The sequence below is a fragment of the Triturus cristatus genome, chromosome 8 (assembly GCF_964204655.1).
Source record: "Triturus cristatus chromosome 8, aTriCri1.1, whole genome shotgun sequence".
Classification (NCBI taxonomy): Eukaryota; Metazoa; Chordata; class Amphibia; order Caudata; family Salamandridae; genus Triturus; species Triturus cristatus.
Genome location: NC_140591.1, coordinates 1073792294 through 1073810924, shown reverse-complemented (window position 1 = coordinate 1073810924; position 18631 = coordinate 1073792294). Strand labels below are relative to the sequence as shown.

At 41.8% G+C, this 18631-nt stretch overlaps 1 protein-coding gene across 1 annotated transcript in view; it reads left to right on the top strand.

Annotated features, from left to right (window-relative positions):
* The window catches only part of DPH3 (diphthamide biosynthesis 3), a 49632-nt gene extending 34752 nt beyond the window's left edge, over positions 1-14880 (top strand). The window contains exons 2-3 of the mRNA XM_085622615.1: positions 7320-7394; positions 12915-14880. Of these exons, the coding sequence (XP_085478741.1) occupies positions 7320-7394; positions 12915-12983 (144 nt within the window). The 3' untranslated portion in view covers positions 12984-14880. The remainder of the gene's footprint in view (positions 1-7319; positions 7395-12914) is intronic.
* Positions 14881-18631: the final 3751 nt, after the last annotated feature.

Sequence of the window (18631 nt, the reverse complement as noted above, 5' to 3'; positions counted from 1 at the left end):
TTAGAGGTATCGGGGGAAAAGCGTAGGCACAAATCCCTGACCATCGCATGGACAGGGCATTCCCCCTTGACCCCTGTTGATGGTATCTGCTGGTGTAATAACGGCATTTCTTAGGTGTTTACCTATATGTGAATGATCGAACATCAACGTGCATTTGACAAAATTTGGAACTTTATCTCTAAGAACACCACTCTAGCGTATTTTGTCCCCCACCGCACAACAAAATTGCTCATGATCGGCCTGATGAGTTTGGTTACCATCTTCACTCAGACATCAGACACTCATGAAAAAGCATTTATCCATAATGTGATTAGATAAACAGTGTAATGTGATGTAATGATGCAAAGTCCTTGAGCACTAAATCCACAGAGCAGCATGTGTTCCAGTTTCAAAATATAAATTGTGGTTCTTGTTTTCAGTGGTTCTGTTTGCTCGTGAATTCTGCAAGTGTTTCCTGTGTTTTCTTAAGTTGCTTTGAATGCGCTGCAGGCATGTCTCCTTAGTTCACCTTTCCGATGTATTTTGTAGGACATTTGCAAATATGATGTTCATTTTTATTATTTTTGATTTAAAGCATATTTGATAACTATTATTATAAACATGAAAGGGAAAGTGGGTGTTTTAGAAAGTTAAATCTTGGAGATCACGTCACCTGCGATGGCAAGGTGGGAAACGTAACTTATGATGCAGGACTTGATGGCACGGTGTCTGATCTGTCCAGGGACTGCTTAGAGTCCACTGATCAGAAAGTAACTGGGAAAAAACTGGTTTGCCTAGATGTGCTTAATTTCTGGTCGGCGTCAGGTAGAATTGCAGTGACCGTTATCGTACGTCCAGCAGTTTATTGCTATTTTAAACCCCTCCTAGAAGAATAATGTCCCGTAATATTTTTTTTTTGTAAAAGACAACATATTAGTTTGCTCGAGCCTTCAGAAGAATCAAATGTAAAGTTTGCTGCAAAAAAATCAAAAACTACCGATCCTATTAGTCAGATTTTTTCTAAACTCAGTTATGTGTTCAGACAGCTATTTGGCGAGGTTGTTGACAAGCACTGACATCTAAAGGAACCAGTTAAGGCGAAGCCTACTTGAACAATGTGAAACAGAAGCACGAGCTCTGCTGGGCTGATACCGAATAGTACAGCTGAACAGAAGCAAAAACCTGCAAAGCAGCAAATCTTATTAAAAAAATGCAAATAGTGAGAGGATTTTCTTCCAGAGACAGAAAGTCTGTAAGTGCAACAATAGACAGCAGCACATCTATGATTGCATTAGAACAGTCCCCAGTGATTTCTGCGTGAGGGTTTGAACGCATGATGTCATCTGACACAGGCTATGTGAAAAATTGTGTGACTATCAACACAACCTACAAACACCATGAAAATATGCTGCATGGAAAGGAGTCCAGACAGTAGATTGATAGTAAGTGTGGCTTCCTAAGGCGTCGTCCTGCTTCCTCAAATTTACTTGAAAATGCACCATGTATCCACTCTTTTTTTTCAAAATATTCTCAGGAGGGGAACCCCCCCCCCCCCCCCCCCCCCCCCGAACCCACAATAGGTTGTTCGGGCTTGCTCGCTACGCTCGCTCGCCGCAGTGCAGTATGGCAAATATTTTACGCCTCGCCACTTTCAAATGTCACCAGATGCCACTGGCCTCTGGATCTTATTCCAGTCAGCCCCACTACCTCAGGATCTTATTCCAGTCAGCCCTCGGCCCCCCTTCAGACCTCTCTGCCTGTGACCGCAGGCATTCTTTGGGTGCACCATTCCTGTGCACACTGCATCCTTCAGTTGTCCTTTTGGGGCCTCCAGCAGCTCTACCCTCTGGCCCCCTGCTTGGGCAGGCCTTCAGTATGTCCAGTAAATGTCAGTCTTACTTTATGGCCTGGGAACAGTACCGATAGTTCCCTAAAACTTGGATTGTTATGGCATGCAGGTGCAAGTTTGGATGAGTAGTGTACCTATCGCATGTGGAGCATTAATATGCAGCTGTATATTTACCAAGAGAAGAGCAGGAGTACAACAACCAGAATGCGTTCAATGTGAGCCTGATGTGTACAGGGCAAGCAGTTTACTCCAAACTTAGTGTGTCGGTAAAAATGCCCACCTCTTTTTTGCCATATCTGTATTAGAGGCAAAGCTAGCAGTAGCTTTGCTCAATAATATAATATACATATTTGTAATAATATTCCAGTGTTTCCGTTTTGACATAAAATACCTTATTTCCTGGCTCATAGTCCTTCGCAGGATGCAAGGCTTCAATGGTAGAAGTTCCCAGGCTAAATCTGGGATTAGCTGAAGGTGGTTTAAATGGAGCCCTGAAGGCAGAGCCTGGATAGTCACCTGGGGGTAGGCGAACATCTCCAATTAAATGGTCAAAATGTCACCATTGTATTCAGATTAAAAGTATTATTCATTTTGTGGGTGGAGAATTAGCTGAATCATGAAATTCCCACAGCCGTATCAGTATATCATGACATTACTCCGGCCATAAATCACACACTTAAAACCATTGCATGTAGCTAGACAGTCATTTGTTGGATTCCTTCACTTCTTTTCATGTTCTAAAATGATCAAGGCCAGGAGCCAGACAGAGGGTTAAGAAACCTCATTCAGGGTTCAAAGTCTGATATACTTTGTAAAGATTGAAAACAATTTGCAAGGTTTCATTTAAAAAGTTCGTTTTATTTTGAGCAATATGTATATTGGCAAGAAAAAAAACATATTTTCACCGCCACACCTCCGCCTTAGCTGTCCAGTTGCAAAACACAAACAACAGCGCTGGATATAAAGTGTGTGAGTTCCTGAACACTCATAAACAGAAGGAAATGCTTTGGAGCTGGTTAATGGGCCAATATTTATTCATCGATCATTAAGTCTAGCAGCGCCCCATTGCTTTTCAGCTGTGCTAAAAAGGAAAAATAAAATGATAACACAATGTTACTATCATTTTATTTTTCTGTCTTGAAGCTACTTTTGGGGTGGGGCTTGGTTGTCTTCACAGCCAGCAGGGGGAGGAGTTGTTGGTGCACTTAGGTGCACATGACAGTTTGGCCGACCAACTGGGGCTGGCCAAACAGCCATGTGCACTTATCACGTTCTCCCTGGGTGTATTGTACAGCCTGGGTGGAGAACATGCAGAGGCTCTCACTCCCTGTCTGAGTGTCGATCCAGGCTCCTCAGACCAATCATGACACTGCTGTCATGCTGGTGACAGCAGTATGGTGATAGTCTATGGAGAGCCTGTGTGCTTCCTACTTCTGGGAAGAGAGATGACGGAGTAGAAACAGTAGCCGTGCAGAGGTAAATGTGTTTTTCCACCACCCTGCCAAGCCCTGTTCCGTACCAGCTGACACTGCAACTGGAGTAATACTGTCTCAACTTCAATTTCCCCAAGATTTGTCTTAACAAAACTAACAGCCTGTGGAGTTTCACTTCCTCAACAGTGGTTTGGAATCTTTGGCATGTAATACATCAGACTTCGCAACAGCAATTTGGTGTCTAAAAGGGCTTCTCCCTGGCTATAGTAGCACCTCCAGCGTATACAACACCAAGGGTATAGCGGGTAACTAAATCTCAGCAGACATTGGTGAATAGGCATGGTTCTCATTAAAAACGCTTGGTTTCTTGGTATCTTCATGATAATATTCATATATTGCCAACCTGTGAACGTTATTGAGGATGCTGACCCTGCCCGGGTCCTGATCAATAAGGAAGGGTTTTCTCCAGCCCAGAGGGTCTGTGGGGCCAAGGCATCCAAGTAGTCCAGGAGGGCGAGAGGAAAAGCAGCAGAAGGCTCTGGACATGGGCAACAGGAGAGCATAGTCAAAGCCCTATTAATGGGAGCCTCTGGGGACGATGAATCGCTAATCAGAAGGATAAAATGTCAGACATGTCAGGTCTGATGATGGTTTGAATTCGAAATGACTTGTTCGAGCCATATGAGCTGCAGATTACACACTTTTGCATAGATCGCCATCTGGTGTTGGGCCCGGATGTTTGCAGTTTGTTTTTCCTCTTGGAAAGTCTTTGGAAGTCACGAGGTCGGTGACTCCTCCCTTGGTTCGTATTGCGCATGGGCTTCGGCTCCATCCTCAGATTGTTTTTTTCCGCCATCGGGCTCGGATGTAATACTTCGCTCCGGTTCCGAACATTTCCAGTTCGACGATCGAAGCGGAATCCTCGCTCTTCGCGGTATTGTTCAGATCCTGATCTCCTCAATCACCTTTCTCTTCCACACCTTCGATTCCATTCGTCGACGGCGGCCTTCGGGCCTCTCCAAGCTCCGGTCCCGGCTGATGGAAAGAACTCCATTCAAGAAGTGCCCTCGATGTGGGTCCAAATTCCCCCACACCGATCTTCATGAGGTGTGCAACCTCTGCCTCTCCCCCGAACACGAGGCTCGAGACTGTCCCGTCTGCAAGTCTTTTAGATCCAAAAATACTATTCGAGATCGAAGGGCCAGACGAAACATGGCGCACTCCTCGACTTCTGTTCCAGTCGACATCTTCGGGGACGACGTCGAAGCTCCGGGACAGCAGCACACCGAAGAGGACCTCGTCAGTGCTTTCGAAGCCGACGTCTCGGATGTGGAGGACATCACCCCGGCGCAGAGGTTCGTGAGTAAAATACCCCCTCCCACACCCGCGCCGACACCCAAAAAGGCTTCGGTCACACCTTCGCCTCTGGGCCTAGGCAAGACCAAAGACACTGCTTCGAACACCCCACCTTCGGGCCCAGTGAAGAAGCCTAATAAGCCTTCCGGCAGCTCAGGCTCGAGCCAGCCTGCCAGCGGTGCCGATAAACACACTTCGGCACCGAAAAAGAGATCGGCCTCTACTTCGACACCGAGCTCCGCACCAAAGCCCTCGGTGTCGAAACCCAGCCTCTCGGTACCGACCAAACATCATAAGGCCCTCGGCACCGACACTCCCGCGCCGAAGCCTGCCTCGGCGCCGACCAAAAAGTCGGAGGTTCCAAAAAAGCACGGCACGGACAAGCCTAAAAAACCGTCGGCCCCGGAACCTTCGGCGCCGACCGAACAGCCATTGTCTCAAGAACTGTTTACACCGGATCCTTTGCAAAAGACACTTACCAAGGATCCAAAAACTGGACATTTGGCACTTTCTTCTAAAAAGAGACATTTGGACAAACCAGCTCCGCCTCCACCTCCAAAGAGGAAAGACTGTGCTACCTCCCCTTTCAGAGTGCCTTCCCCACCTCCTCCTCCACCCTCTCCACCTCTGACCCCTCCGCCTTCTCCCCCCCTGCCTCATCGCTCTCCGACCCCGTCCCCAGACCATGATGATCAGGGGGACCCATACTAAGATCCAGCAGATGTACCACAAGACCCCACCCCTACAGGATCCCCAGACCCATGGGACGATTATAATAATCCATCCAGGCCATCTCCACCAGAAGACTCATTAGGTTTTCACCACCTACTTCAGAGGGCGGCACATTATCACAGGGTAGAGCTACACACTGACCCAGTAGAGGAAGATTTCCTCCTCGACACCTTTGATACCGCACATAGGTCTACTTCTATACTACCTATGCTCAAAGGGGTAATAAAACATGCGCCAGAGGTTTTTAAAGACCCAGTCAGGGCTAGGGTCCTAAACCCACGCATAGAGAAAAAGTATAAAGCTGCCCCCACAGATCCTGCCTACATCAAAGGGCCAGCGCCACTGGATTCCCTAGTGATATCCACTGCACGGAAGAGGTCAAATTCCCAGGCGTCAGGAGTCAGGCGAAGCACCACCACCTGACAAAGAGTCAAAGCTCCTGGACGCGTCAGGAAAGCGCACTGTGTCACAGACAGCCAAAATATGGCGTATCGCCAACACTCAAGCGCTATTGGCCAGATACGACAGAGCGCATTATGATGAACTAGAAACCATCATGCACCATCTCCCAGAAAAATACAGAAATAGGGCCAATGAATTAATTCAAGAGGGTAAGACCATAACTAACACCTCTATACGCTGTGCCTTAGATGCAGCAGACACAGCCTCCAGGGCCATTAAGTAGATGTGTAAGATGTTTTAAACGTTTTCTTGTGACTTTTCATTTTATGAATGCTATACTAGCTTTGAATGTGGTTATAGTGTATAAGTTTTTTAGGTGCTTTCCAAAGGGAATTTGCTTATAACTTGTTAAGAGTACCTCATCCCTTTGGTAAGGAAAAGGGGTCTCTCTCTGTATAATACACATATAAAGTGGCTGCCTGACTGCTAACAGCCACGTGGAAGTTGGGTGTACTTTGGAGGTGGTCTGCCTGGCCACAGTGCCATATTATCAAGCTCCCTAGAGCAGACATTGGCACTCGCTGGGAAGAATGCCACCCGTGGGCCAGGCGCACTTTGGACAAAAGGCAGCATTTTCCAGAGTACTGCTCCATTGCCAGATCTGTGAGAGCTGCAGAGCTCCAGACCTTGGTGGTTCTAGACATGGGACGCTGCTGGCCAGGCGTGGTGATCAGTGAAGGCAGAGGTGCAGGCACAGCGATATGGAATATGCTATGCCACCACAACATCGGTGTGTGGGAAGCTGTTGAACAATGGGGGAAGGGTGATGGTACCAGTGGGCCCGTTTGTCCTTTTCACTGCCTTAGAGAAGTCCTCAGAGCAGATGCATGTTACTAAGACTTCACCAGCTGTGGGTACACGCTAACTCATTCATGCAGCAGGTTTTTCAGTTTTTCCTATTATACAGTGCTGACAGATTTTGGTTTTTTTAGATTTTTAGTTTGAAATGCCAGTAGAAGTCTTTCTTTCCTCTCTTCCTGGTGAATGGCCGTGTTACTTTTGTTTTCCTTGATGATGCCTGGATTGGCAGCACAGCTAGACGGGAGTGTGTTCAGGGGAAAATGTTATAGCATTCGGCCTACATGGCACAACTGGGCAGCACTATTTGTCAGTCCTAAGTACAGAAATGTACACTCCACTAGACACATCTCGTTTATTCTTTCCCATGGCCCAGCACAATTACAGACCTAAACCGTATTTTTTCTAGAATCATGTGCTCAGAAATCTCATGTTCACCAGCTGCACTTTGGACTTCAGAATACTGAGACAAGCTTTAGTGCTCTCACTTCTCAACTGCGCTGGCCAGCCTAAATCTGATTTTGCTTCTCCAAACGCCCCAAAAATGGCATGAAATTATGAATTATTAAGCAAAACGTTTAATAGGTCTGACACTTGTTCTACTCTCAACCTATGATGCAGTTTTTGAAAATGTATTTCATGCTAAGTGTTCTTATTTCTTTGTACACGTTGACATGGAAATCATCTGCCATTGACCTTATATGTTGCAGGAAGATTTGGAAAATGGAGAGGAGGTTGCCACATGTCCAAGCTGCTCTTTGATCGTGCGAGTAATTTATGACAAAGTAAGTTTATATTTGCATTATTTAGTCTGATAATGTTTTCTAGGTTTAGGTCCTTACTCTTCAAGACTAGTAATCTGGAGAGATCCAAATCCTCTTTTTTGTGTATAACGTGTTGGTACTTCCACAATCTGAGAATGCACTCCAGTGATTTACTTGGAAGATCAGGGAGGTGGATGGTAGAGTACAAAACAATCGGTGACTAAAAACCTGTTACTCTGCATTCATGCTTTTCCTACTTTCAAACTGGCTGGAAATGTGAACTGTGGTGCAAGCAGGACTCAGAAAAGGCTGCCCCAAAACACTGTTCATTCAGGACCTTGGTATCTTCCTCTGTATGTGTCACAGGTTCCACACACTGTTCCTATATGTTGTCCCCCACATGCAGTCAAAGAACAGCAGTTACTGATTGAGCTGATGGCTCAATGGGTTCCGAGAAAAGGGTACGGATTTAGAGTACCTGAATTCTTGAACCTCATTCTTACAATGTTGGCCTTCTGTACCTCATTCCCAAATGTTTGTGCAGCTATCTACATAAGCTGTTTTAGCTTTTTGAATTCCGTGAACACCCAGTGAATCGCAGAGTAAACTGGTGACCCCTGCCTAGGCAATGTACACACATACTTTAAACAGATACACACATTTTGGAAATGATTTAATTCACAAAACAAAATGCAGAAACATTGAAAACTTACTGTTAGTGGTGAAGTTAAAGCTTTTGACAATCTAGTTTTATTTCTAAAATATGAAGTGATATGCTATCCCCTAGTAGACTTTAGCAAATCACTGTCTTTTTTTGCTCCTAAGGCATGCTGTCCTTTTGTCAGTGCATAAGATTGCTGCTTCCGTTGAGGCTACCAATAGTCAATACTAGATTTGCTGTACTTGTGCTTTATGTATACACATTTTATGAATTTGCAAATGTTATTTTACAAATAGCCACGGTGCCTTAAATATGTGTTGAAGACCCCAGATTAAGAGCCACTAATCTATCTGGCTTAAAACCAAAGACAGTATGTGCCCGCTTCAAGCAAATATATTACACTGAACTGCCTATTTGAAAAAAAACTCTGTAAATAGTAGCCCACATTGATGTCCTAAAAATGTTGCATCAATGATATGCCTTTGCGAGGCCATTAATGCTGTCTGTTTTGGTGGAAAGAGCATGTTTCAGAGGCTAATGCCCACTGGGCGATTGTTGCTTAATCCATTTTGATTCATTCCTATCATATCAGACTTATAAATGCTCATAAACTGAAGTTTGCTTTTCTTTCCATTTGAAACTTACTGTATTATAAAAATGGTCCCACTTGAAATTGAGAAATCGTCAGTTTAGACTATGTGTTTGCAATCTAGCCCGTCCCTCACAACTGGGACTACTTCACTCATTTCCAGCCCACTCATTTGATTAAGTATCCAACACAAGACAGCAGCTTCTTTTGGAATCAGAATCCTACCATGCTCTTAAATCGACCAGCTTCCAGGAGCACCTTACTCGGTAAATGTCCCATAACGGACACGGACTTCAATGTCCCTGGGAGATACGGCAAGAGGTTAACTGGTTGCACGCCTAGGCAAGTCCTTTCTTGCAGCACAATTCAAGTAGAAAGTGCTCAGTAAGACCTGCGTAGGTGCTGCATTCCTGTACCCTAAATGAGATGTGCCAAAGGTGTCTCTGGTTCTAAGGCCACTAAAATCCTGCATTGAAGTAAGGGACACAAAGACAGAAAAGGTAGGTGTGGCCATTCCTCTGTAAATATCTAGTTGAGTAAAATGTTCTCCTATTGCACCAGTGACTTCTCAGAGGGCCTTTAGTGCCCAGCTAAGAACCGTGAGAGAGAAAATTTGCACCAAAAGAAAGACTCATTGTGAAGATAACTTGCCAGTGACCCTTCCTTTTCCCCTCACTGGCTAGGGCCTCTACCAACTCATCACCTCCCAGTTCGATATCTGTCTGAAGGGCTGCCATTCACATGTTTTTTCTTTAACACTATCATTGGCATAGGCGTTAATTAGTTGCTGTTTTCAATTCATGCCTTTCAGTGGTATCTAGTGAATACATTTTTAGTTAAATTGTCTCTGCCTGAAACTTGAGTTCTTTGTTAATTGATTTTTTTGCACCAAATTGCTGTTTCCCGAATCCCTCAAAACCTCTTTGTAGTATGCAGCTTTGGATTTAATTATGGCTCCAGATGGAGAGTCAAGGTGTGCTTTTTGAAAGTATTTAACCATTTATTGTTACTAGCAAGATTAAGATGTGAACATGGGAATGCTCAGCTAACCTGCATTTCCAGGCCTTGAAAAATCATAAATTTGTTACCAGACCTACAGGTCTAGTAATTTGAATAATCTACTTGACCTAACTGTAATGTACTTGGACTGTAAACTGGCAAATATTTTATTTTACAGAGCTGCCTTTTTCTACATTATCACAAAATGAGAGCACCTTCAAATATTCGAGTTCAGCATTTCTACTGTACAAAAAACTATTTTGTTTCATGTAATAGGCTTGCTACTTGTATAATAAGGGTACACCATTCATGCCTAAGGGCTGGGGCAGGAATGGTTCTGAGTTCATGCTTAAAAACGTACTTTTAATAAGTATATTACTAAAGCATGATGTGGTAGCGCACTCTCATTTATAAACAGCATATTTTCCATTAAAATGCCCCCAAACTTTCCCACTAGCACACAGTTTTACTGATAAAACATTATAGCATACAAACAATCTGTGGAATCTGGGTTTCAGCAAAAATATCTATAATTTGCACATCACCAATTAAAGTGATCTGATTTGTTTTCATCCTATTAATCTTTTTTTCATCACACAGAATTACAGAAAATGTGCTTTCTTTACTACTGAAATATATTTTGAAGTGTTTTTACAGTCCATTTACAAGCTATTTAAACGAGTTAGGGAAAAAAACAGACATCTCGCATCCTTTCATTTCACACTCTTTGAACAGCACGATTGTCAGACTGTTCACTTTACAAAATCCTCTAACATTGCAGTCAAAGGAAGAAAAGTAAGTATCAATCCTCAGGATAAAATAAGCAGCAAATTGTAAGAAGACATAAGCTGCCATTTGACTTGTGTCTTGAATGCAGAGCAAATGTAATTAGACGAAAACAAGATTTAAGAGCATCTTTGTTGCAGATTCACTTTCTAAGTGAACAGTACACCTGCTCTTTGTCAGTTCACCAGCACAGGCCAGTAGACACTATAATAGCTTACCTTACCCTGAAAAAATCTAACTTGCCATAGTGAGATGTTGTTTAGCTTTTTCTAGGCCTTATTGAGCTTCTACTGTTTCTTTAGCCCTTCTTCGGCCGCTGACCAGCTGTTTTTCTAAAAGTCCATCTCACTTCCAAATTTTGAACCCACAAAGACGTTTTCTCTTTAGTTGGGCATTTTCATGAGTAGTTTACTTCCCCAAGAGTTATTAATCGTACTTTATTATGAAGCTTATCTTATAACCCAATTGCTCAGCCCTATTTGACGTTTAGCCCTATATTTATCCTAAGTGAGGAATCCGTGCTATATTTTATTAGCGGTGAGTTGTAATAAAAGATTACTATTTCAATTTCCTGGACTTTGGTTCTTTATAACAGTTGTGAATTGAAAATGATTGTTCTTACGTCCCTCAACTACTACTTCAACTGCAAGCACATTCTTTACCTTTTAATAAGTCACGCAGTTTAGTGTTGTCCTCCCTTGTAGTAGTATCAAACGCCTTTTCCAATTTGAGCTAGCCATGCTGCCTAAGGCTTGCTCATTTTTTAAAGTTTGAGTGACTCCCCTCTTCCTAAGCCCCTTTAGGAGTGAGAAACCAATATATTTTTGCCGTCTTGAATATACTGCCTTTGGAATGCCAAAAGTGACTTCAAGTTCATATACAGCTTAACCCTGTTTACTGTTTAGTTCTTGTCTCTATTCACCTGGCTCTGGGCATGTTACTAGACTTTCCTTTTTGCCCATCCTCCTTAACCTCAGAACCTGCTGCACACATCCTTGAGCCATACTCATCAGGCCCTTGTAAAGTCATGGGAAAGGGTTAGGACTAACAGAAGGTTATTAAGGCAAGGGTAAGTCAGGGTGCTATGTTAGGGCTATGCCAGGCATTATGCATATCCAAAACCCAGGGCATTCCTTATTACAAGCTGGCAGCAACCGCCACCTTATTGCACACTCGCTACTACTCATGCCTCCACACAGACTAGAACCGCTCCACCAGGAATTAGGCAACAACAAGTAGAAACGTAATAAGAATCCCAGAGAAAACAGCATTTCATATAGGCGTCCGCACAAAAGAGAACAAGTTGCAAGATAGTGAGCATGATAAGTTCAGTAGGTGGAAATCTGCAGTGACCTCTCATAGTTCTCGCTGTAGTTCCCCTCAAATCATATGAGTCTAATTCTTCCTGCTCCCACTCTTGGAGCTATATTTGATGAGATTCTCTGGATTTAGGGTGTGGCCAAAAGTCATGCCTCTGCTTAACCATCATGCCAGCCCCACACTCTGCATTTGACTCTGCTTTCAGGGTGCAACCATCAGCCAAGTACTGCAACCAGTCTCCCTCTCCTCAGTGCCCAGTTTGCCAATGAGGATTATGCTCTAAATTAATTTTATTCAATCTGCTGCCTTTAAATGCCACTCTGTCAGCCACCATCTCAGATTAACCCTAAGCTCTTTTAAAGATTACAGAGCTGCTTGTGCGCTGTGATCCCAGCTAGCGAAATTAGTCACCTTCTTAATCGAAGTCATTGCAAGATGGTGGCAGAGCTTGTGGCCCAACTGACATGTGTGAGCTCAACCACTGTCTTGCTTGATTGCTATCATTACCAAGCGGGGACATGTATCAATTCTGGAGCTGCAGGCTGACTGGTTTTAAACATGCTCTCCACTCCTGGTGCAGGCTGGAATGTGAATTGAAGACTGCAACAAATGTGATACCCTCCCTTTTTGCTTTGTTTTTTAGAATGGTATTTTGTAATGTTAAATGTTTATGAAATACCAAATGGTATTCTAAATATATACTCAGTTTCTGGAGTGAGGAGAGTAATTTTGAATTTTTTTATCTCCCCTTTTGGGATAGTTATTTCTAGAATCAATACCCTCCCACAAGGCTTAAAATTGTTAATTAAGCTGGTTGAATATCCTTAGGTGCAGGTACACCAATCCATAGTACATTGATGAATATGCTTCTTCCTTGTTTTAGTGTTAGATTTATTTATTCAAACTAATGTATAATTATTCATTTTATTAAATTATTATTTCTCATGTCGCTCATATTACCTCCGTGTTATGACTGATAGACCAGTAAAATCATGTAAATGAATCGTTCTTGAATTCTAAACTATTCTTGGATCATTTTGAGATATTGTGTATCTTATCCTTTCTCAGTTTAGCCTAATGTTTAAAACTGTTTTGCAGCAAGGCAAAACGTAATGTTTCAATTTTAGAATCTGTGTATTTGCAATCTAACAATAGCCACTAATTGATTTATGTATTTTTATTCTAGGAATTATTCATGACCGGTGAAGTCGTCTCTGCTTCCTCCTCCAGCAAAACTGATTTAGTGAAATGTTAAAACATCCTTTAAGTCCAAAAAAACTTGAAAAGTTAGCTGCTGGTGATCTTTAGTTGGAGACAATAATGCTGTCAAAAGAGTCAAGGACAACTGGATTTTTTAAAATAATGTAGGAAAATTGACTCCTTGGAAACATTATTTACTAGCAAATGGCACATAAGCACCTGTTAAGACATTGTAAATGTAGCTTATGGGGGATGCTGGCAACGGTTCTGCAGTTGTACTTTATCAGACAAGGCAAGATGTTACTGTGCAATTTTGATATTATCCACAATTTCTCTATGCTCATATTTTTCTGAAAAAGGGATTTTAGCTCATGCCAACTGAAGACTGAAAACCTTTTCATGTGGTTGTTTGAGTACACATGTGGTATGTGTTGCTCTCTATTTAACAAAGTACTTTGCATTTTTTGCTCAAGCCACATGCATCTTTCAATAACAAAATGGTCATGGAGTATTTATAGGCAAATAGGTTTCATTGTATCGTGAAAAGGGAGCTTTACATCCATTGTCTTGCAAAAGCTGACAAGGAATGTCTCCTGCACATAATTCGACCTGGCTTCCACAACACCAAGTTCACGATTTTAAGCATTAGAAGGATCTTATGATTTGTTTTATTTAGGGAACTGGTTTTAAAGCATATATTATGTATGCATATTTAGCAACATTGTTTCATGATCTTCAAAAATGTATCTTTTTTTGTATGGGACCCCCTGGAACACTCATGAAATTACGTTGTTCAAAGTATACAGAAAGAAAACCAGAAAAGTGGAATGATCACTACTTATGCCTTTTGAAATTGTTTTAGTCTGAGATACAGTTGGGTTTTTTATGTTGAAAAGTAAGCCAAATGTTACATCAGAGAAAGGGAGCATAAGGGTCAAGCACATCTATCACTTCTTAATTTCCGTTCAGTAGACTCTTGGATATATTTGGAATATGATGATTTTCAAATGACTAAAATGTATTTTCACATGAACTAAAATGAAAAGAGCTTGCATTTAACAATCAGTTTTGCCTAGAATAGGTAATTCAGGCAGAAAATATTATTTTTATTACCAAAAATGGTGTTAGTTAATCTGTTTTTTTCCTTCCCTTACCTTTTACTTCTGTTAGACCTCTTTCAACTTTGGTTTAAACTTGGAATAATTTGTATTTTAAGCATATTTGTTTTTCAGTATGTTTGCCTCTTTGCTTTCTAGAGAAAGATTTACACACAATGCTTTTTCAGTTCTCTGCTATGCAGTTGCTGTTAGGCGACTTAATTCCTTTTAAAATGTGTATCTGGTTTACAGGCTTAATATACACTGTTATGTAAATGGTTTAATATTCTATTCTTTCCCTGTTTCAAAAATACTAGGATCTCAGATTGGAAAATAGTGCATGTTCACTCACATGCAAATTTAAACTATGGAATAGCATAGATGCACAATCTTTTACAAGAAAACCTGATTTAATATCGTTGCAAAACCATGTATCTTGATTTTGGTTTTGTAGACCACGTAACCCCCCCCCCCTCCCCCATTCAAAGTTTAAATACCATTGTTCATAGTAAATGAATGAAAGTATAACATGAAATTAAAAAATCCTCTTTCTGGAGAATTGTTTAATCAAAATTTTTATTTTTGATATTTGATGAGTATTGTTTTGCTAATTAGGACGTGCATTTTACGAAGCAAGAGGTCCACTACTGGAATGTTTGTGGGTGTGTGCTGCTTTTTTTTAATTTAAATTTAGCAAGCGGTTCTACAGAATGAACATTTTTGTTTACTTTCAACCGCGATATTCATTAGCTGTGACTCCACCATTGAACAGAAAGTGCAGCGGCTTATACATTTAAATATATATATTTATCATATTTCTCATGTGAAAAATAAAGAATAATACTGTACATTTCAGGTATTTGCTTGAACCTCTTTTTAATATTTTTCTTCCAGGTTTTTTTTTCACTTATAGGCTGCATGTTAATGTCTAAATGTAAATGGGTTTTTGCTGTTTCTCTCCATTAAAACCACCTAGGGGCCCTAGTTACAAGGTCCATTGCATTAATGTCAGAAATATGCTGCATTAGGATTACTCAACATCTGGAGCAAATTCTTGGATATTTATGGTCTAACAGAGAATTCTATGAGTGCTCAAGAGAACGGAGCCTGGGCATAATTGAAATTACACCGGCATTCATGGAATTTGTTACCAAAATTTCACTATAATACCACTTTGTGTAATATATGCTATTTGTGCTACAAACTCACAGCGAACGCACAGGAACATCAGATCACCAGTGGCTGTTTTCACAGTGCCTTCATTTTTTTTACTTTATTTTTTGGTGCAAAATGCATCTTTGCATCAAAAATAGATGTAAAAACACATTTTTCTCTCAAATATAGCGCACACTGACAGTTTCTCTTTGCATACAATTATGTAAAAGCAGATTATACAAATGTTGCGCACCCCTATAGAAGCCCTTGAATACTCCAAGGGATAACATTTGCAAATGCATATTTTCCACCAGAGGGAAAAATCTGCGTTCATAAATTTGATGGAAACTTGTTAGTACATTTAGTATACTTTTATTTGTATTTCTCCACAGAGAAAACATGTTCTTCTATACAGAAATATTTTTCCTTCCTGTTAAATGACGAAGTTTAGTTCTTGCTCACACCCTGAAAATATATTTATGCCTTTGACAGGAGTGCCTTTGTGTGCGTTACACGGTGGGAAAGTGCTTGGCACTACACCAGAATGTACAAATGTCTATGTGTTGTTCTGGAAGAATCGTACCACAACCCTACTTCTGTAAATGTTAAATATTCATCATTTTGGCATAATTTATGCATTTTCATAACCATTATACCCCACCAATCCTGATTCTGGTGTTGTAATTCTCTTCAATCTTTCTGAGAAGTTTGTGGACTGTTCAAGATACCCTGCCCAGTCTTATTTTTTAACGGAACCCGAACAATCTCAATGTCTTCCATCTCAGTGACTACATTGTATTGGAACTGTGTCAGTCTCCTCAGTGGGTCTGGTATTTCCACCCCTCCCCCCGAACACTTGGTACACTTGAATCATGTATTTTTTGCAAGTTAGTGGTTCAGAGGCTGTGGAGCATATTGGTATCTTGCATATCACGCAGCACTACTACCGTCCCATCCTTATCCCCTATGGACAGGTGTGCCTTGCCAACTCAGCCAGAATAATGTGAAATCTCTTGTAATTATTAAAAATCTTTAAAGGCACTTACCGCCCGCCCAATTCTTACCTTTACTTACATTCGTTGATCCCAACGTTGCACTAATTTATGTTTCTGATTGGAAAGCACATTGTCTGCATTCACTTTTCAGGCTCCCTGCTATGCTTTGCCTTTCCATGTCGTGGCATGGAGTTTGACCCAAATACAGCTTCCAGTCACTGGCTAGTGTCCTTCCACTGGCTATGCTCTCTGAAGGTACTTTTCTGTTTAATTTGTTATCAACCACTTCATACGAATGCAACTGCAGGCCTTCTCTCCTTGTTCTCTTGTTAATTCACCACCCTCCACCCGCCGCCATTGTTTTTAATGAACCCCCCACAGCTTTTAGCCCACCCCGTCCTCCTCCTCTCTGTTCTTTTACCCACTTCCCTGATTCAGCCACCTCCCGCACCCTCACTCATGTCCCTGAAGGTATTGAAGTGTTTTACGTGAGCACCATTTACATTAGAGATAAAAACTTTCATTTTTTTGTGCACGGCCTCTTCTCTCCTTCCCAGCGTGTTCACAAAGTAGTTGTTTTTAACGGACTCCCCCTGCTTTAAGTGCACTATGTCCTCCTTCCTACTCTCTTGTTTTACCTACCCACCTGCTTCATCTATCTACCGCACCTTCACTCGTATCCCCAAAGGTATTGGAGTGCTTTACTTGAGAACTATTTACATTACACACTTTCCTTTTATATGTTTTTTTCTTTTTTTACATGGGGGATTAAGTGAATTGCCCAGGATCACACGATGTTGAGCTGACGCCATGACTCGAACCCCCTTCCCCAGTTTCAAGGAGGAAGCAGAATGGACACAACCCGTAAATGAAGGGGGTCCGCTGACGGAGAGAATTTTGTTTATATCTATTTCTGAATGTATGTTTTGTCACGTTTAATGAACGCTAAACTGAAAGTAACCGTCAATATTCAGAATCTTTGGTCCCATGGTTTGCCCTCATTCAAGGAAATTCAAACATTAGCACGCATTTTTGCGGAATAAAGACCTTGGTCAATATAAGTATTTGTAGCTTGTATTCACTGTACAAGCTCTCCTTACTCAGATTGTCTTGCAAATATTAATGAAATGCAGTCATCTCTCACATTTATGTTGCAGTGAACACTTGATTTCATAACCAGAACTACTGACCATGGGCTTCGCTCGGGCCGTATTGGCAGTAGCGGGCACTGGGTGTTTTCCCGGTGGGCCGAAAGGGTGAGGGCCGGTTTAGGATAAGTGGGTGCCATTTGTTTGTTACTGGTGGCCGATTTTGCAATATCACACCCAGTAACAAAACAACAAAGCAGCAGCAGTGTTTCCCTCCAGCATCCCAAACAACGCCCCCACCCCTCCCCGCGGCCAGTCCGACTTAATTGCCAGGGCTGGTTCGCGTTCTCAGTCCGACCATGGTTGTGAAAGCTAGAGAAAGCCAGGGTAGCATCTTACCTTTTTTTCCTACCAAAAATGTCCTGCAAATAGGCAAGAAAAACAAAATGCATTCTCACTACCAATTTCCTGTCATGGAAACCTGAACAGATTAAAACAGTGACCATGTGGAGACCACTGTGGCAATGCTTTGACTTTCACCTAGTCACAGACTTGTCCTGTCCTGACTGATAGGCCTGCTCACGTAATTAGATACCGTTTTAACTGGGAGCAATGAGGGCGCGCTGGATGGTAGTTTTTGCCAATGGTCCCACATTGGGAACCAGCTCTTGTACACCAGGACATCCCCCTGCTTTAGTCCTCATGTGACAAGGGCTACAGCTGAAAGGGAACCATCTAACCCAAACTCTCCCTAAGCATATTGCTGGGAGTACCAAACCTTAAACATATTGTGAAGCATAGCAAAGGGACAATTCACCCTGTCCTGTCCAAATTGACTACTGAAAGGAAAATTCAGCCCAAATAAACTAGTGTATGAATATTACCAAATCATTGAACAGGACATCTTCATAGTTTCCAATGAACCAGTGATAAAACTGGACAAATTATTTGCAACCACTAAAAAGAGATCACAACAAATAGGTAATTGCAACAGTCTTTCCATAACATTGACCGCGAGGAAAAACAACTATATCCGTGATACCCTATTACCCGAACCTGTGTTGTATGGTATTTGGTGTCATCAGCATTAAGACAGAATAACTGTTTTTCTCATTTAAAAAATACAAAATTTCTGGAGTGATCTGTTACTAGCTCTCTTCCACCTGCCAAATGCTGCATGTAACAGCTAACGATATAAGACTACGTCTGTCCTAGAGTTGCCGTAAAAGTGGCACTTATTTTTAAGCTCTTGCAAGGTTCATCACCTATTTCTGACGCATTGAAACTCACAGATGAAAACTCAAGTCCAGAACAGTGATTCTTTGCTTTTCCTACAGTAGGATAAGGAGAACGACAAATGGAGGAAGA